Raw genomic sequence first — 14,380 nt, forward strand, 5'->3', positions numbered from 1 at the left:
CCCGGAGGAGGCGTGAAAACAGCCGGGAGCGGTGCATGGACCCGGCTGTGTCCTGGGAAGAGATCCCGCCCATCCTCTTCAAGGCAAGGGGCAGCCCCCCCCTTTTCTGAGCCCTTCTAGGAGGTGATGTGTGATTTATGAGCCAACAGGGCTCTGGGGTCAACCAGATCTGGCCTCATTTTCCAGAACTTTCACTGAGCCTCTGTCTTCATGTGTAAATGGAAACCCTACTCTTCCCAGGGTTCTCATGAGAGTCACATGAATAAGGGGCCTGAAAGGACCCCCAGTGATGCTCGGGGACAGGCCAGCTGCCCCCCACCCCTTGCAGCTCACAGGGAGCAGGGAGGGCCCCGTACTGTGACCAAGGGGCTGCCGTCCAGGTCCAGCAGAGGTCCATGCCGCTCGATGCTGGAGCAACCCTTGACCTTGGGAAGCAAGTCATATCCGACTAACCCCACCCCATCCACCGGCACTTCCTGGGCACCCAGCGATGGGCAGTGCCAAGGGTGTAAGACCCACTGTCCCTCTGGTGGGGTGACAACCGGATAGGGAGACGTGAAAGGCAGGACGCGGGGGTTCTGATCCAGAACCGCTCACACCGAGGGTGGGGAAGCGCCCGGCGGGGAGACGGCCGGCCAGGCCAGGCCAGGCAGCTGTGGGTGGTTTGGGTGGGGCTGCACGGTAGCCAGAGGAAGAAGGGCTCAGTAATCCTGCCTTTCCGATAACTGAGACAGATGGAGGGGCGTTTCACCTCTGCATGGTCCACGACAAAGAGCTACACCTCGCCAATTAATAGGAGAGATGACAGGAAAGACACGGGGACTAGTAATTGGATGAGCTTTAAAAAAAAGCCCTGAGAAACACCCACTTACAACCCCTGTGCTGCCCGTAATATCATCTCATCGTTTACAGAGCAGATCGTTCCCGAAGATACGGCCGCTTTTCCCTGCCCACCCGCGCCTTCCCTTCCTGTGGCAACAGCGCCTGCCTCTTCCTCTGGGGGCCACCTGACCCCACTCCCAGAGGTCTGGGGGCCGGCCCCACCCCCCATGCCTGCAGTGGACACAGAACAATCTATCTTCCGGCCACAGGCGTGGGCTGGGGATGCCCAAGTGACTCTCGGGGGCCTGTGAAGACGAGACTGGAACATTTGTCAGAACCACTGAGAAAATGAAGTTCTCTCTTTCCTCCAAGGTGGCCAGCAAAAAAGCCACAGAAGCCGGAGCTGCTGGGGCCACCAGTGCAGAGGAAGGGAGAAGTGGGAGCTAAAGGAAGGAGAGAGAAAACAAGACACACACACACACACACACACGCACACACACACACGCACACACACGCACGCACGGCCAAGCAGCAGATGCCCCGTGGACCCCTCTCAGCTACAACTGGGCCTGGGTTTTTCAGGATGTAAGCCTAGGCATAATTTTAATTTTCCCCTTAAGCCAGTTTGAGTTGGGATTTTTGTTCCTCCAATTGAAGGAGCCCTGGCTAATCAACTCTCTCCAAAGAACTTCCAGGAGGCAAGACTGTGTTATGGCGTAATTGAATTGTCCTGTAGTCAAAAACAAAGAGAGTTGGCGTAAAAAACATTTTTACAATCACTCCAGACTCACCCTTCCTCTTCCCCGGGTTCATCTGAAATTGTGGGGTTTTATATTACATCATCGGGATGGCGTTCACGTTCTCCCCACCAAGGGTTACAATAGGATCAATGCAAAAAGGTAAACTAGAGCCTTTTACTCCGGGCTGACTGTCAGGGAGAGAATCCCCCTCAAGGGCCTCTTTCTCCAAGCCTATTGTTTGAAAACAAGTGAAACCAGAAACATCAGACAAGTGCTGAAACAAAAAAAAACCTCCTGTAATCCCACAGTCTTAAATTCTACCATTCACTCCTTTAAAGGATCTCCTTTGCACGTCTCTTCTTTTAAACCACCGGCTGTTGCGTGATAGAAGCCGTACCTGCTGAGGAAGCAGCCGCGCAGACGGGGAAGGGGGAAGGGAATCTGAGCAAGGTGCTGGCCAGACCAGTCGGCAGACTGGCTGCATTCAGGGGGGCTGAGCAACAGGTAAATGCATGGAGGAAGATGGGAGCAGGTTTCCCACCGTCAAAGAAAGGGAGTTACTAATCTAGCGTGGGAGAAAACCAGAATAAACTCTGTGGTACTGGACAGGAACAAGAGCTATCAGTATAAGCACACGGTTTTCAATGTAGAGAAAAGCAAGAAAGTAAATGTGCAGGAACACGTGGACGTGCGAGGACGTGTGTCCCTAACTCCCCCTCCTGAGAGCGGCTGGGGTCAGCAAAAGCCCGGAAGCAGTGAGCACGCTTAATACTCGGATCTTGGGTTCTAAATACCACTCTAGACGGTAAGTCCCCCTACACATGAACAAGTTCAGTTCTGAGGGGGCATTCGTAAGTCCAATTTGTTCGTAAGTGCAACAAAGTTAGCCTAGGTTGCAGATAACGCCAGACACGGGAACGAAGTTACGTGACTGGACATGCGGACACACATTCTCGTCTTCGAAAGCTTGCAACTTGAAGGTTCGTATGTAAGGGACTTACTGAACTCAGAAGAAAGAACAAGGGCTTCTTACAGAGATGGCCTATTCCAGGGCTGAGGCAGGAAAAGAACGAGATGAGCCTGGAATACCTTGTGGAGCCAGAAGGTAAGGAAGTGCGCCAGAAAGGATGGGGGTGTGTCCACAGGACACACAGGCCACCTTGATGCGGCTCCCTGGACCCAAAGTGGGACAACATTAACAGATGGTTACCTGTTGAATAAATAGACATCCACGAAACCACATTGCTACAAATAAGTGAATAAATAAACCAGAAGAGAAAGCTCTTCCTGACGACAGAAAGCCACGTCCCTTCCATGACATTCCTGCAAACATGCACATCTTGCATCTCATCACGAGGAAACACTGAGCAAACCCAAACTGGGAGACAGTCTCCAAAATGACTGCCCCATAATCTTCAAAAGAGCCCCTTGAGAGAATCTAGGGAAGATTTATGAAGTCTCCCAGATGGAAGGGCTCCTGCGGGATCCCGGACTGGATCCTTTGGAAAAACTCAAATGTGGTCTCTGAATGAAGGGAATATGGGAGAACTCTGTGTTGCTTTTGCAACTCCTCTTAAAGTTTGAAATTAAATACTCATTCACAGTTAAAAAAAGAAATGAGTGCTTGCTTTACATAAGGACCTCAAAGCTTATCAAAGTAAGAATTTGTCCTCCCCCAAGATAAGCCGTGCTAACCCTCTGTCCTTTTTCTGAAAAGGGTGTTGTCCTCTCTGGCCCTTGGGAGACAGATTAAAAGGATGGACAGAGGTCAGAGAGGAACTAGAATGTAAAACAAAACAGCACCTCTTACACTCACATTGCTTACCCATTTTTTTCTGAGATGCTTTATGGAAAATGCATGTATGTGTGGGGCTCCGCCCCACATCTCCTGCCTGCAAATCTCCCGGGCACGAGTATTTGGCGTAGACTCCCCACAAGATCTGGGATTTGGGATTCACCGACCTGTGCTGGGCATCCCCCCACCAAACACATAATTTGGTGTAAATTAGGGAAAAGAGTGCTCCTTCCTTCAAGCACTACACTGCCACCTGCTGGACACCTGTTGTGATAAATCTACAAGCCTACATTTACAGCAAGTGTCACAGCGCCCCCTGGGGTTGTGCAATGCAATTGGAGCAATGAGGAGTCCACTGCATTGCAAATGCTTCTGCTTGGTTCAGTGCCACAGGCAAAATTATTTAAGTTCACATCACGCTTAGGCTTTTCTCCTATAATATGTACTTTATAAGACAAGCTGGAGACAGGACAGCAGAACAGTTAGCAGGCAGTAAGCACCCACACAGAGACCCAGGACCACACCACGAGGGAACCTCCCCAGGGGCCTGTCCCTTACTGTGGGGTCAGGGGAAGTGCCAAGGACTTGGAGCCCAGGGCTGAGGGTGAGCAGGGGTGAGCTCAGCGAGGAAGAGGGACAGGAGGGAGCAGCGGCCAAAAACGGTGATTTCCTTAAAGTTAAAACTCCTCACTTGAAAATGGTAAATAATAAATAGCAACCAATAACAAAGGTAAGGCCAAATGATAAAGCATCCTTTACAGAATCATTGCAGGAGTCAAATGAGACCTGTGTGAAGGCCCGTGAGCGAATCGGTTAAGTGCTCTCTGACTGCCAAGCATCATTCCTCACAGAGGAAACCAGACATGGCCTGATGACAGTGATAAGGATGACAGTGATGGGGGTGTGGTCAGATGATAGTGACCATGATGGTGATGGGGGCGTGGCCAGATGATAATGACCAGGATGGTGATGGGGGCGTGGTCAGATGATAGTGACCATGATGGTGATGGGGGCGTGGCCAGATGATAATGACCAGGATGGTGATGGGGGCGTGGTCAGATGATAGTGACCATGATGGCGATGATGGGGGCCTGGTCAGATGATAGTGACCATGATGGCGATGGGGGCCTGGTCAGACGATAGTGACCATGATGGTGATGGGGGCGTGGCCAGATGATAATGACCATGATGGCGATGATGGGGGCATGACCAGATGAGAGTGATGGTGATAATGGTGATGATGGGGGCGTGGCCAGACGATAATGCTGACAATGATGGCTATGATGGGGGCGTGGCCAGCACTTATTGAGCGCTTACTAGATGCCAGGCGCTATAGTCAATGCATCATCTAACTGTCTTGAGAGCTCTATGAATTGTTACTCAGCCAGCTTTAGAGATTAGCAAAGAAGCTCAGAGAGGGTAAGCCACTTGCTCAGGTGACCCAGGCCATGTTGAGGGGGTTTTGCAATCCCAGCCCAGAATATACGCTACTGACAGCACAAGGAGGAAATCTCACTTATCCTCCAAATGGAATCGACAGACTCAGGGAAGGAGGAAGGGAGCGAGACGCCCCATGTGGGCCAGTCCTGTGGGCATAGCTGCCCACAAAGGTGTGTGGAAACACGAGACCAAGCAGCTGTCCTCTCACTGGGGACGGCGTCCTCTTCAGGAACCTTGGCTTCGCCAGCAACTCTTCCTCAAGTCCTGAGACAGCCAAACCCCCCTCCTCTCTTGGGTCGGAGCTAGGTGCCGGGCACTGCCCCAGTGGATGTGAAAGTACTTAGCAACTAAAACTTCAGTGAAGCCCCGTAGTCTGGCCCACCATGTTCTGGGAATGCATTTGGGTGTTTTTTACTTCCTCCTTTATGTTTCTTCGTAGTTTTAAAGACTTTCATGTCGAGCAGATATTGCTTTTGTAATGAAAAAAATTAGAGTAACCTGAATAACAAGTTGAAAGATGGTTTGCAGACAGGTCAAAAAAGTTCTCTTCCAAAGTCAGCATTCAGGGGACGGGCGTCCCCAGTCGCGGGGCCTGGGGGCTGGATGTGAAGACCTCCCTTTGCAATTAAACACCTGCCCCGGGCAACACCCCGGAAAGCCACGCAAGCCTTCTGCAACAACTGTGAGCAGGTCAGGCTGCGGGCGCTCAGGTGCCCTGGAAGGATGGGGAGCCAGCCGGCTGGGAAGGAGCTGTCGGCTGCCATGCAGAGGGAGTTGTGGACCCCAGAACTCCGAGGTGCTTCTCCAAGACAGCAGGGCTAGAATCAGTCCAGCTGGGCGATGCAAACCCACCTGCCCTCCACTTCCTCCTGCCACAAGTGCCTTGTCATTAGAGGGGTAGCTTCTGTCTGAGAGCCCCGGAGGCCGGACAAAGAAGCAGCCTTCTGGCCGGGAGCCGCGCTGGGAGCCTAGGGCTGGTCACTCACCCTCTCTGGGCCCGGCTAACTCAGAGACCAGCGAGGGTGTCTCCGAGGGCTGCTGGAGGGGTGTGAAAAGATGGAGAGGACAGCGTTTGCTGGGTGAACGTGAGCCCTGACGGAGGAAGATAATCCGGGGGCGGGGGGACGGCAGTGTGCGAGGTTCCTCGCTGAGCACCCTGCGCGATGCCCTCCTGACGGTCACGCCAGAGCAGGTGAAGACAGCGGCTTGGATAACGCAGGTGCTTCCGCAGGACTTGCGCGAAAAAGAAACCCGCCACTAGAGGGCGGTGGACGGACCCTGACGGGTGACGCGGGATAGCGGAGCAGGATGGGACAACTGGGCTGAAGGCCTCCAAGCTCCAAAGGCGCCGCCGGGGGCGGGGACCCCGGAGGTTGGGTAGCTCTGGTGCTGGATGCTCGGAATCCACGCAGGGGGTGTCAGGGGCTGGAATCATGGCAGGGAGCCGGCACCGGAGAAAGTGACCCCCACTGCCCCAACACGCACGGTCACCCTCCGTCTCAGGGCAGCCGTCCCAAGAGACAAGCGAGATGGCCACGACTGTCACGTGCATTCGATAAAGGAGTCAGACTCAGCGGGAGGCCAACCCAGCACGGAGTGGGGGGAAACATTAGCCTGGTTGAGGGGGGAGGGGAGAACAGGTAGGAAGGGGGGCGAGGGGAGGAAAGAAGAGCTCTCCAAGGTCTCCCCAAGGTCGTCGGGGCACGGAGCCCCCCGTGAGGGGTCACTCAGCTGGACTTGGGCTGAACGCACTCCGCTGCCTCGTGTTCTGTGTTTCTGATGCTCCGGCACCAGGGGTCTTGCTGGCTGCTCCCCTGAAGGGGCTGCCCTGCCAGGAAGAGCTGATTCCCGGAGATGGAAGAGGACTCAGCCGTGAGCACAGCTTCCAAATACAAACCACCGTGCAGAGTCCTCACCTGAGCCCTCCTCTCTGGGGCCCTCGCACTCAGGGCCCCTCACCCCTGTCCTAAGCACCCAGGGCAGGTCCCAGACAACAGGGCGGCCCCCGTGCCCCAGGGCCACTGAGCTCACTCAGCCTGCTTGTCATGCCTCACCTGTTCCCTCCCTCGAAAACCACAGTAACGGCTCTGCGTGCACAACCCCCCGCCTTCCCCGCGTGGCCGTGCGTGGTGGGCTGTGCCCCTCTTCTTGGGGTCAGTAACAAACCATTCTCGCTGGCAGGTACCTCCCGATGGGATGGCCTCACCAGGCCTGAATAGTAGAAGAACCTACATTTAACAGAGGGGCTGAGGAGCAGATGGCTGGCAGATGGAAATACAGGGTCCTTGAGGACCTCCAGGGCTGCTCACGCCAACAGGGCTAGGACCCCCCCTTGGGAGTCGCTGGCGGAGCCTGAAACTCTCCCCTTTCACACCCTCAATGGGTCCACGTGTGACGATGGGCTTGGCCTTTTAAAGGTCACCACGGAGCTGACGGCCAAGTGCAGCTGTGAGCGGAGACGAGCAGAGGGACAGAGCACTGCCCACACCTTGGGGACCCCCGTCCTGCCCCAGCCTGGTCACCGTGTGAACCATCTCGGGGAGACGTGAAGCACTGCCGGGCCTGCGCCACATGTGGGCACAGACGTGTGTGTGTGCGTGTGAGCACGTGTGGGTCTGTAATCTTTGTTCATATCCATTTGTCTCGCTGTCCCCACCCCCCGCCACAGGGACGTAAGACCCACAGGACTGGGTGTTTCTGTTCACCGCTGGGTTCGGGGTCCGGGATGCTGAACGGGCCTGGCGGGTGACGTGTGTGCCAGTGGGTGGGCGTGGGCCTGCCGTGTGGCTCATGGTGGCCGCCTGGCACCAGAACACCACGAAACGTGAGCAGTTATGGGCCTAGGCCCCAGGCCCAGCGGGGTCTCCAGCACTCACTTGCTTTGCTGAGTTAAAGGAGGCAGATCCCTGGAGCACGGCCCATTCCTGGGGGGTGCAGACGCCCCCCAATCGGCAAGGCCGCCAGTCGAGGTGGCCGGTGGTGGAGGCGTCCTGAGCCTCTGCCCCTGCCCTTCAGCTCTGCCCTCCACCCCCAGCCTCTCAGGCCCTCGCGGCCTCGCTCCCCGCATAACTGACCCTTCCACCCGCCGAGTGGCACGCGCGCCTCCTCTCAGGCTGAGCGGCATCCCCGCAGGGCCCACACCTCCCGTGGGAACGCGGTGGTTTCATAAGACGAATCTGAACCCAAACGAAGACAGCATCACAGAACTTGAGATCTACCGAGCAGGAAACCTCGGGGACGCAGAGTCTTCACTCCACCCAAGCCCTTCTGCTCCGTTTCCACATCTCCGGAAGGATGCAAGCTGTGCGACACTGAGACCCTCAGCGTGAGACTCACATCCCTACTCCTTTGCCTCTTCCATGCCCAGGGGGCACCTTCAGTGCCTGGGTGTGCGAGGGCAGGCCCTCCCCGTCTGTCCAGGCTGGCAGTGCCCACTGGGAGCTCCACTGCCGGGACCACGGCCTCCAGCCTGATGCTCGGATGCCAAGTGACAACCCTGCTGGGGGAGGGGCAACTCCTCCCAGCACCTTCTTCAGTGAAGCCCTGGAGACCTGGAACCGGTCACTGGCAAGGTCCACGCTGCGCCCTCCGTCCCCCGTGTGCCCTGAGCAGCTCATCCCCCGCCCGCCGCACGGAAGAAGCCAACAGTACCGACGCCATCCACTGCCCAGCACCACTGTGGGCGACAAACAGAGCAACGCGGGCCCTGGGGTTGTGCGCAGCCCTGGCTGGGGAGCTGGGGGCCCAGGATGTGACACTCCAGGCAGAAGCAACGGCTTCAGCCAGAGGCCAAAGCAGGAAGGCTGGACTTATCTGGAAAACATTGGGTCTTGCTAACATTCCGTCCTCTCTATGGCCCGAAGGTGTGGGAGGCCCTGCTGAGGCCCACTTTACAGTTGAGCAAACAGAGGCCCAGCGGGCAGGCAGGCATCACTGCTCCTCCGAGGTCCCGCCCAGGGTGTGGGCTCGGGGGGTCCTGTGAGCAGCTTCGCAGAAGTTCCCCCCTCCCCCAGCACAGCCCCGTCACACCACAGGAGGGAACTGGAGGCTTCTCCAGGCCGCGGGGACGCTGAGGAACCGGAACTGAGCATTAGAAAGGCCAGGCGGGGGAGGGGGAGGGGGTGGGGGTGGGGGCGGGGGCAGCCGGGTCCTCTGACCACAGTGGGCGGGTGCGTGACCCTGCTCAAATGGGCGGGTGTGTAAGGTGACGGCGGTGGAGGGAAACAGGCAGCCTGAGAAGCAGTGAAACTCACTGCAACGTAAAGGCTGAGCGAGAGAACGTCAGAGCCTCTTCCTTGACCTCCTGGACGGATATTCCCCCTCTGCTTTCCCAAACCCACTGTCCACCCTTCTCCACCCGGAGACCCTGACCTCCAGGCCTGCACCACTAGGCTCCGTGATTGGCCTGCTCTGGCGGGGCTCAGCCAGTGGGAGGGCGGGAGGATGATAAAGCAGCCGTGGTACTTCTTCCCGCATCCCTCCGCGACACGGCTCCTGCTGGGTGCCCTCCTCCTCGGCCCGCTGTCCCCGCTTCCGGGGACACGGTCTCCTCTCCCTGCCCTCGGTCCACTAAAGACTCTTCATCGGAGCCACCAGGTGGATCTGTTTCTGCCACGACTACAAGCCGACATTCCCCCAACTCCACTGCTGCAGGTGGGATCTGGGAAGTGCGCCCTGTGCTGGGGCACCTGTGCGCAGAAAGCACCTGCGGGCTCTATCGGGGCGCCCACGGCTCCCACGGAGGGGGCGTGCACCCAGCACCCCAGCCCCGCCCGTCGGGAGAGCAGGTGAGGGGCGAGCCCCACGCACCTGGTGGATCTCGTGCCAGCCGTTCTCGTCCTTGCAGCTCACGGCCGCGTGCTCGTGCAGCAGCAGCTCGCAGCAGCAGGGGTCGCCCCCGACCACCGCAGTGTGATACAGCGGCGTGAGGCCGTAGCTGTCCTTGTAATCCGGGGATGCTCCAAGCTCCAACAGGGTCTGAAAAAAACACCGACGTGTGGTCACTGGTCTCACACCCCCCTTCACAGGAGTGAATCGATCGAGAAGGAAGAGGAAGGTCACGCTCCCCCGGGCCAGGGTGACGGAGCCCTCGGTTCCCGAGCTTCTCCTGGACTCCCGGAATTAAGGAGGCCCCAGCTTAGACGGCGAGGTTTCTGGCCCTAAAGGAGCACTTGGTGCCAGGCGCGCACACGTGCTTACACATCCGGGAGACGGGGAGGCCTTCTGCACACGTGGCCCGCTGGGCACTACCTGCTTGAGCCCGGCTGGGCCCTGTGGACCAGCGGACAGCGACGAGGGGAAGGTGACATTTGCAGGAAAAAGGTGTGAACCTAAAAGTCCAGTGTAACCCATCTCCGTGCACGTCCTGCAGCTGGCAAAACTAGGAAGCATTGTCACTCGATTCCCGAGGAAGCCAGCTGACGAGTGTGCAGCCGCTGTGCAGTTAAGAAGTCTGCTTTACAGAAAAGCACCATCTTGGGGGTCGTCACCCCACAGCTGTGGGTCCCCTCCCCTCCGCGCCAGGGCCCTGATAGAGCATGGGCTGGGGGCATGCGCCCTGTGCCCGCAGGCAGAGCCAGGGCCAGTAGAGCATGCTCGAAGAACAGTGCGGGGAGGAAAACGGGGGTGAGGTCCGCCCTCCCCCCTCCCTCGGCATCAGCTTCCAATGTCTGGGGGGGCTCTGGCAGCAGCGAGGCTGGCTCGGTGGCAGAGGGCTGGCTTTGCAGCGCCCTCCCGTGGAGGGAGGTGGGTTTGAGCTGAAAATACGAGCCCTTTGGCGGAATCAGAAGGGGAAAGATAACTTTCTGCTCACAGATTCTATAATAAAAGCAACCACACCAAGGGCGGGGCGGGGGGCAGGAGGGCCAGACCCCACTTCTGAGCTCTAGTCGGACACAATTTGGGGTCACCGCAGGTGGCTGTCGTGGGATGGGGAGTGGGGCAGGGCCTACCCAGGGGATCAGAGGAGGGGGCGTCACCGTGTGAGACGGGCCCCGCCTGTACCTTCAGGGCCAGCAGGCTCCTGGCGCGGGCGGCTTTGTGCAGGGCCGTCATCCCGTCTTTGGCGCGGAAGTCCAGGTGGGCCCCGCCGTTTCGGAGAGCTTTGATCACCTCCACGGGGTCGTCCAGCTGCGCGGCTAAGGTCAGGGGAGTCTCTAGGGACCCAAACACATGCACGTCAGAACCGGCACTTGGGGCAAGGCTGCCAAGTCACGTGACCCCGTTAACCAAGTTCAAACGTCCCAAAGTGAGCCTGACAGACTGACCCGCCAGGGCGTCACGGCTCCCACCCACCTGCCGACCCCAAACGTCCGTGCACTCAGCATGGCTCTGGCAACCCTAGTGACGATGGCGGTGACTCTCGGGGTCACGGGCAAATCACAACGGGGGCAGAGGCAGGGTTCCACATCATCGCCTTGTGGGCTCTGAGTCTGAGAAGCTGCCCCGACTGCCTCTGCCCTCGGTACACAGAATCCCGCAGCCCCAGCCGACGCTGCCCTGTAGGAGGAGGGGTCAGTCAGGGCTGCAGCTAAAGACTGGAAAGGCAGATGCCCGCCTTTCTTCACTTCAACTTCACAGCATCTATGGGTATCTTGGTAGATGCCAGGGACTGAGCTGCAGGGAAACAAGTGAGTAAGACATAGGGTCGTGCCCTGCAGGGGTCTCCATCTGGGAGAGCAGAGAGACCCCAACAGCCATCATGATGGGACCGGACCAACGCATGGAAGGACCAACATATGAAGTGGGGCAGAAGCCCAGGGGACCAAAGGCTGAAGCCCGCCTTTGCGGCGACGAGGGTCAGGAAGGGGCTCCCACACCCCGTGCAGGTGGACCAGCCTGCAGGTGGCCATGGCCGAGGATGTCAGTCTCTGTCATCAGACGTCTCTCCTCAGTGACCCTCACGTGCCCGCCATCACCACCGCCAAGCAGAGTGCATGACTCTGATGTGGTTAATTTGAAAGGCTCTTATGTTACAGAAAAGTGCAAAGAGTAACACGACAACGTGCACGTTCCCGTGGCCCAAAACGCTAATAGTTAATAAGGAATCGTTCTGTCCTCAAGCACGTTTTGAGAGTAAAAGGACTGGGGCATCTTCCATGGGGTGGAATGCCCTTCTAACCGCCTGTCACTGACACATCACCACACCACCCTCCATCCCCAGAAAAGGCAACTTCACCACAAATCTAGATTGACGACTCCCATCCATTTTCAGTTACAACATTTATTTATCCATAAATGGGTATTGTCTGGAGGGCTCTTAAAATTCACCGTTGGAATCCCTCTGTACCTTGATTTTTCATGGCGAGCCTCGTGGGCTTACCCCGCTCCTTGAAACTCATCTGCAGCGTCATCTGCAGCGGGTAGACGCGCCCTAGAGCATATGTAAAGTGCAGCTTACGCATTCTCTCCCAAGGGAAGTGGTATGATGGTCACGAATGCCACGGGCACATCCCTGCTGCGGACCTACGAGAGGCAGCTTCTCACGCGGGGGTTTTTGAAAATTAGGAGTTTTGGGACTTCCCTCGTAGTCCAGTGGTTAAGGCTCCGCGCTCCCAATGCAGGGGGCCCGGATTCGACCCCTGGTCGGGAAACTAAGATCCCACATACCGCAACTAAGAGTTTGCATGCCGCAACTACTGAGCCCGCACGCTCTAGAACCCACGCGCCACAACTGGAGAAGCCCACGTGCTGCAACGAAGACCCGGCGCAGCCTAAATAATAAAATTAATTAATTAATTAATAAAAAATAAAAGTAAGTGTTTTCTGGGACAGCTAGGGGACGCTGGTGACAGTGGGAACGTGCCCTCACAGAAATCACGCGCAAGGCAAGGAGAGCGTGACGCGGTGAGGGGTGTTTGGGAATCCAGGCCATCTGGGAAACGGGGGTAGAGATGTGGCAACGGGGCAGACGTGCAGAGAGAAGCACACTCAGAGAGAGACAGCAGCATCTGAGGGTCTGGGTTCCTTGCAGGGAAAAGACATCACAGGAGGGCGGTGGGCGAGGGGTGATCTGGGAAGGGCGTAAAGGACGGGGCCGTCGGGAGCTGCCAGCAACCACCCTCCAAAGCCAAGTCTCTTAGAGCAGCTCCTCAAGTCTGAGGTCAGCGCATGCGGGATGACAGCACCTAGGGCAAGGTCAACCTTCCAAACGATTCGGGCTTTTCTTTCTTATTTGGCGGTCTGCACGTGGCCAGCGGAAAAGCTAAGCGGTCCAAAGGAGATTTTTTTTTGTTGTTTATACGGCACTGTTTTCATAGCTGACGGCGTCAAGGTCATTTTACAATGAGAACACTGTCTCAGAGGGAGGCATTGGCAAATGGTAAAATTCCAAATCACAGACCCCTGTGGCCCGGCTGGGCAGACAGCACTGGGCACGTAAGCAGGTGGAGAGAACTAGACACCCGTCGGTGACTGTGCCGTCTCCTGTACGAGCTGGGACCTCCAGCCCGTGGACGCCATCCAGGCACATCGAGTGGCACGTGGCAGCATCTCGAGGGTTCCAGGGACCCTCCTTGAATGACACTGCAGACCTGCCACGTTCACACCCGCCACGTTCAGACCCGGCCAGGACCCACGCTGGCGAGGTCAGGGGGGGCTCCCAGCTTAGACCTCGCGTTCAGGAAGGTTCAGGAAGGGGGCGTCCATTGAGACCCCACATGGGCGGATGGGACCACCTAGAAGATACCTGTCAATCAGCTGCGGCACTGTCCGTATAACCGGGCCACACGGGATCCTCCTCCAATGCACTTGGGAGCGGCAGTTCCCTGGCACCACAGTGCTTTGAAAATTTTTCTGGTTTTGCATTTCGAAATTGTCTAAGTTTTAAAAAAATTACACAGGAACCTCCGCAAATATAACCTCATCAGGGGACCGAGGTCTCTCATCTTTGGAGCTGACTCTGAAGGCAGAACTGCCTCCAACCTAGAAACTGCCTGCTGGCATTTTGGCTCCGGGAATGACCAGGTCGTGCTTCGAAGGGAAGGTTTTCAGGTGGGCACGAGGAGGGAGGCGTCTACGAGCACAGCAACAGGGCGCCAGCTCCACGGCTTGCGGTCTGTCTGGGTGTCGGGGGAGACCCGGGCAGGAGACTGTGCAGGCACAGGACAGCCGCCGACCCCTGCAGCTGGGACTGCGTACCAGCCTGGGTGCAGGGGCGCATCCGGGGGCCTCAGGAGGACCCGGGGACCAGAGCCTGGTGAGAACCTCCCGCAGAGGCAGCACAGCCCAGCTCTGCTCCCGAAAGGCTGGGTGGCCTCCAGCAGGTGTCCCAAACTCTCTGGGCCTGTTTCCACACCTATATGGTCAGGGTAAAAGCAGGACCTGCACTCCGTGGGGCTCTGTGAGGATCGAATGTCAACGTCCGATGCTGGAACAGTGCCCAGCCCACAGTCAGAGTCTGTCCAGGGGATTCAGCTAGAGATGGGCTTTATTTTCTTCATTACGTTTTTTTCCCTGTATTTTTAAAAGCCTTTATTATGTTATAATCATAAAAGTGATTCTAAAATAAACTGTGAAGCCAATGCTTATTCTCCCCCTCCCCCTCCCCCCGGACAGGCTCAACCCCTCGTGACTGTCTTTCTTT

The 14,380-nt window shown here is 57.2% G+C and overlaps 1 protein-coding gene across 6 annotated transcripts in view; it reads right to left on the reverse strand.

Annotated features, from left to right (window-relative positions):
- The window catches only part of SHANK2 (SH3 and multiple ankyrin repeat domains 2), a 546,027-nt gene that overhangs the window by 401,493 nt on the left and 130,154 nt on the right, over positions 1–14,380 (reverse strand). For all 6 annotated transcript variants that reach the window (XM_060019467.1, XM_060019468.2, XM_060019471.1 and 3 more), the window contains exons 7-8: positions 10,801–10,952; positions 9,607–9,774 (exon numbers count right to left, since the gene is read on the reverse strand). In XM_060019467.1, coding sequence (XP_059875450.1) covers positions 9,607–9,774; positions 10,801–10,952 — 320 coding nt within the window. The remainder of the gene's footprint in view (positions 1–9,606; positions 9,775–10,800; positions 10,953–14,380) is intronic.

This window comes from Delphinus delphis, chromosome 8 (genome assembly GCF_949987515.2).
Source record: "Delphinus delphis chromosome 8, mDelDel1.2, whole genome shotgun sequence".
Lineage (NCBI taxonomy): Eukaryota > Metazoa > Chordata > Mammalia > Artiodactyla > Delphinidae > Delphinus > Delphinus delphis.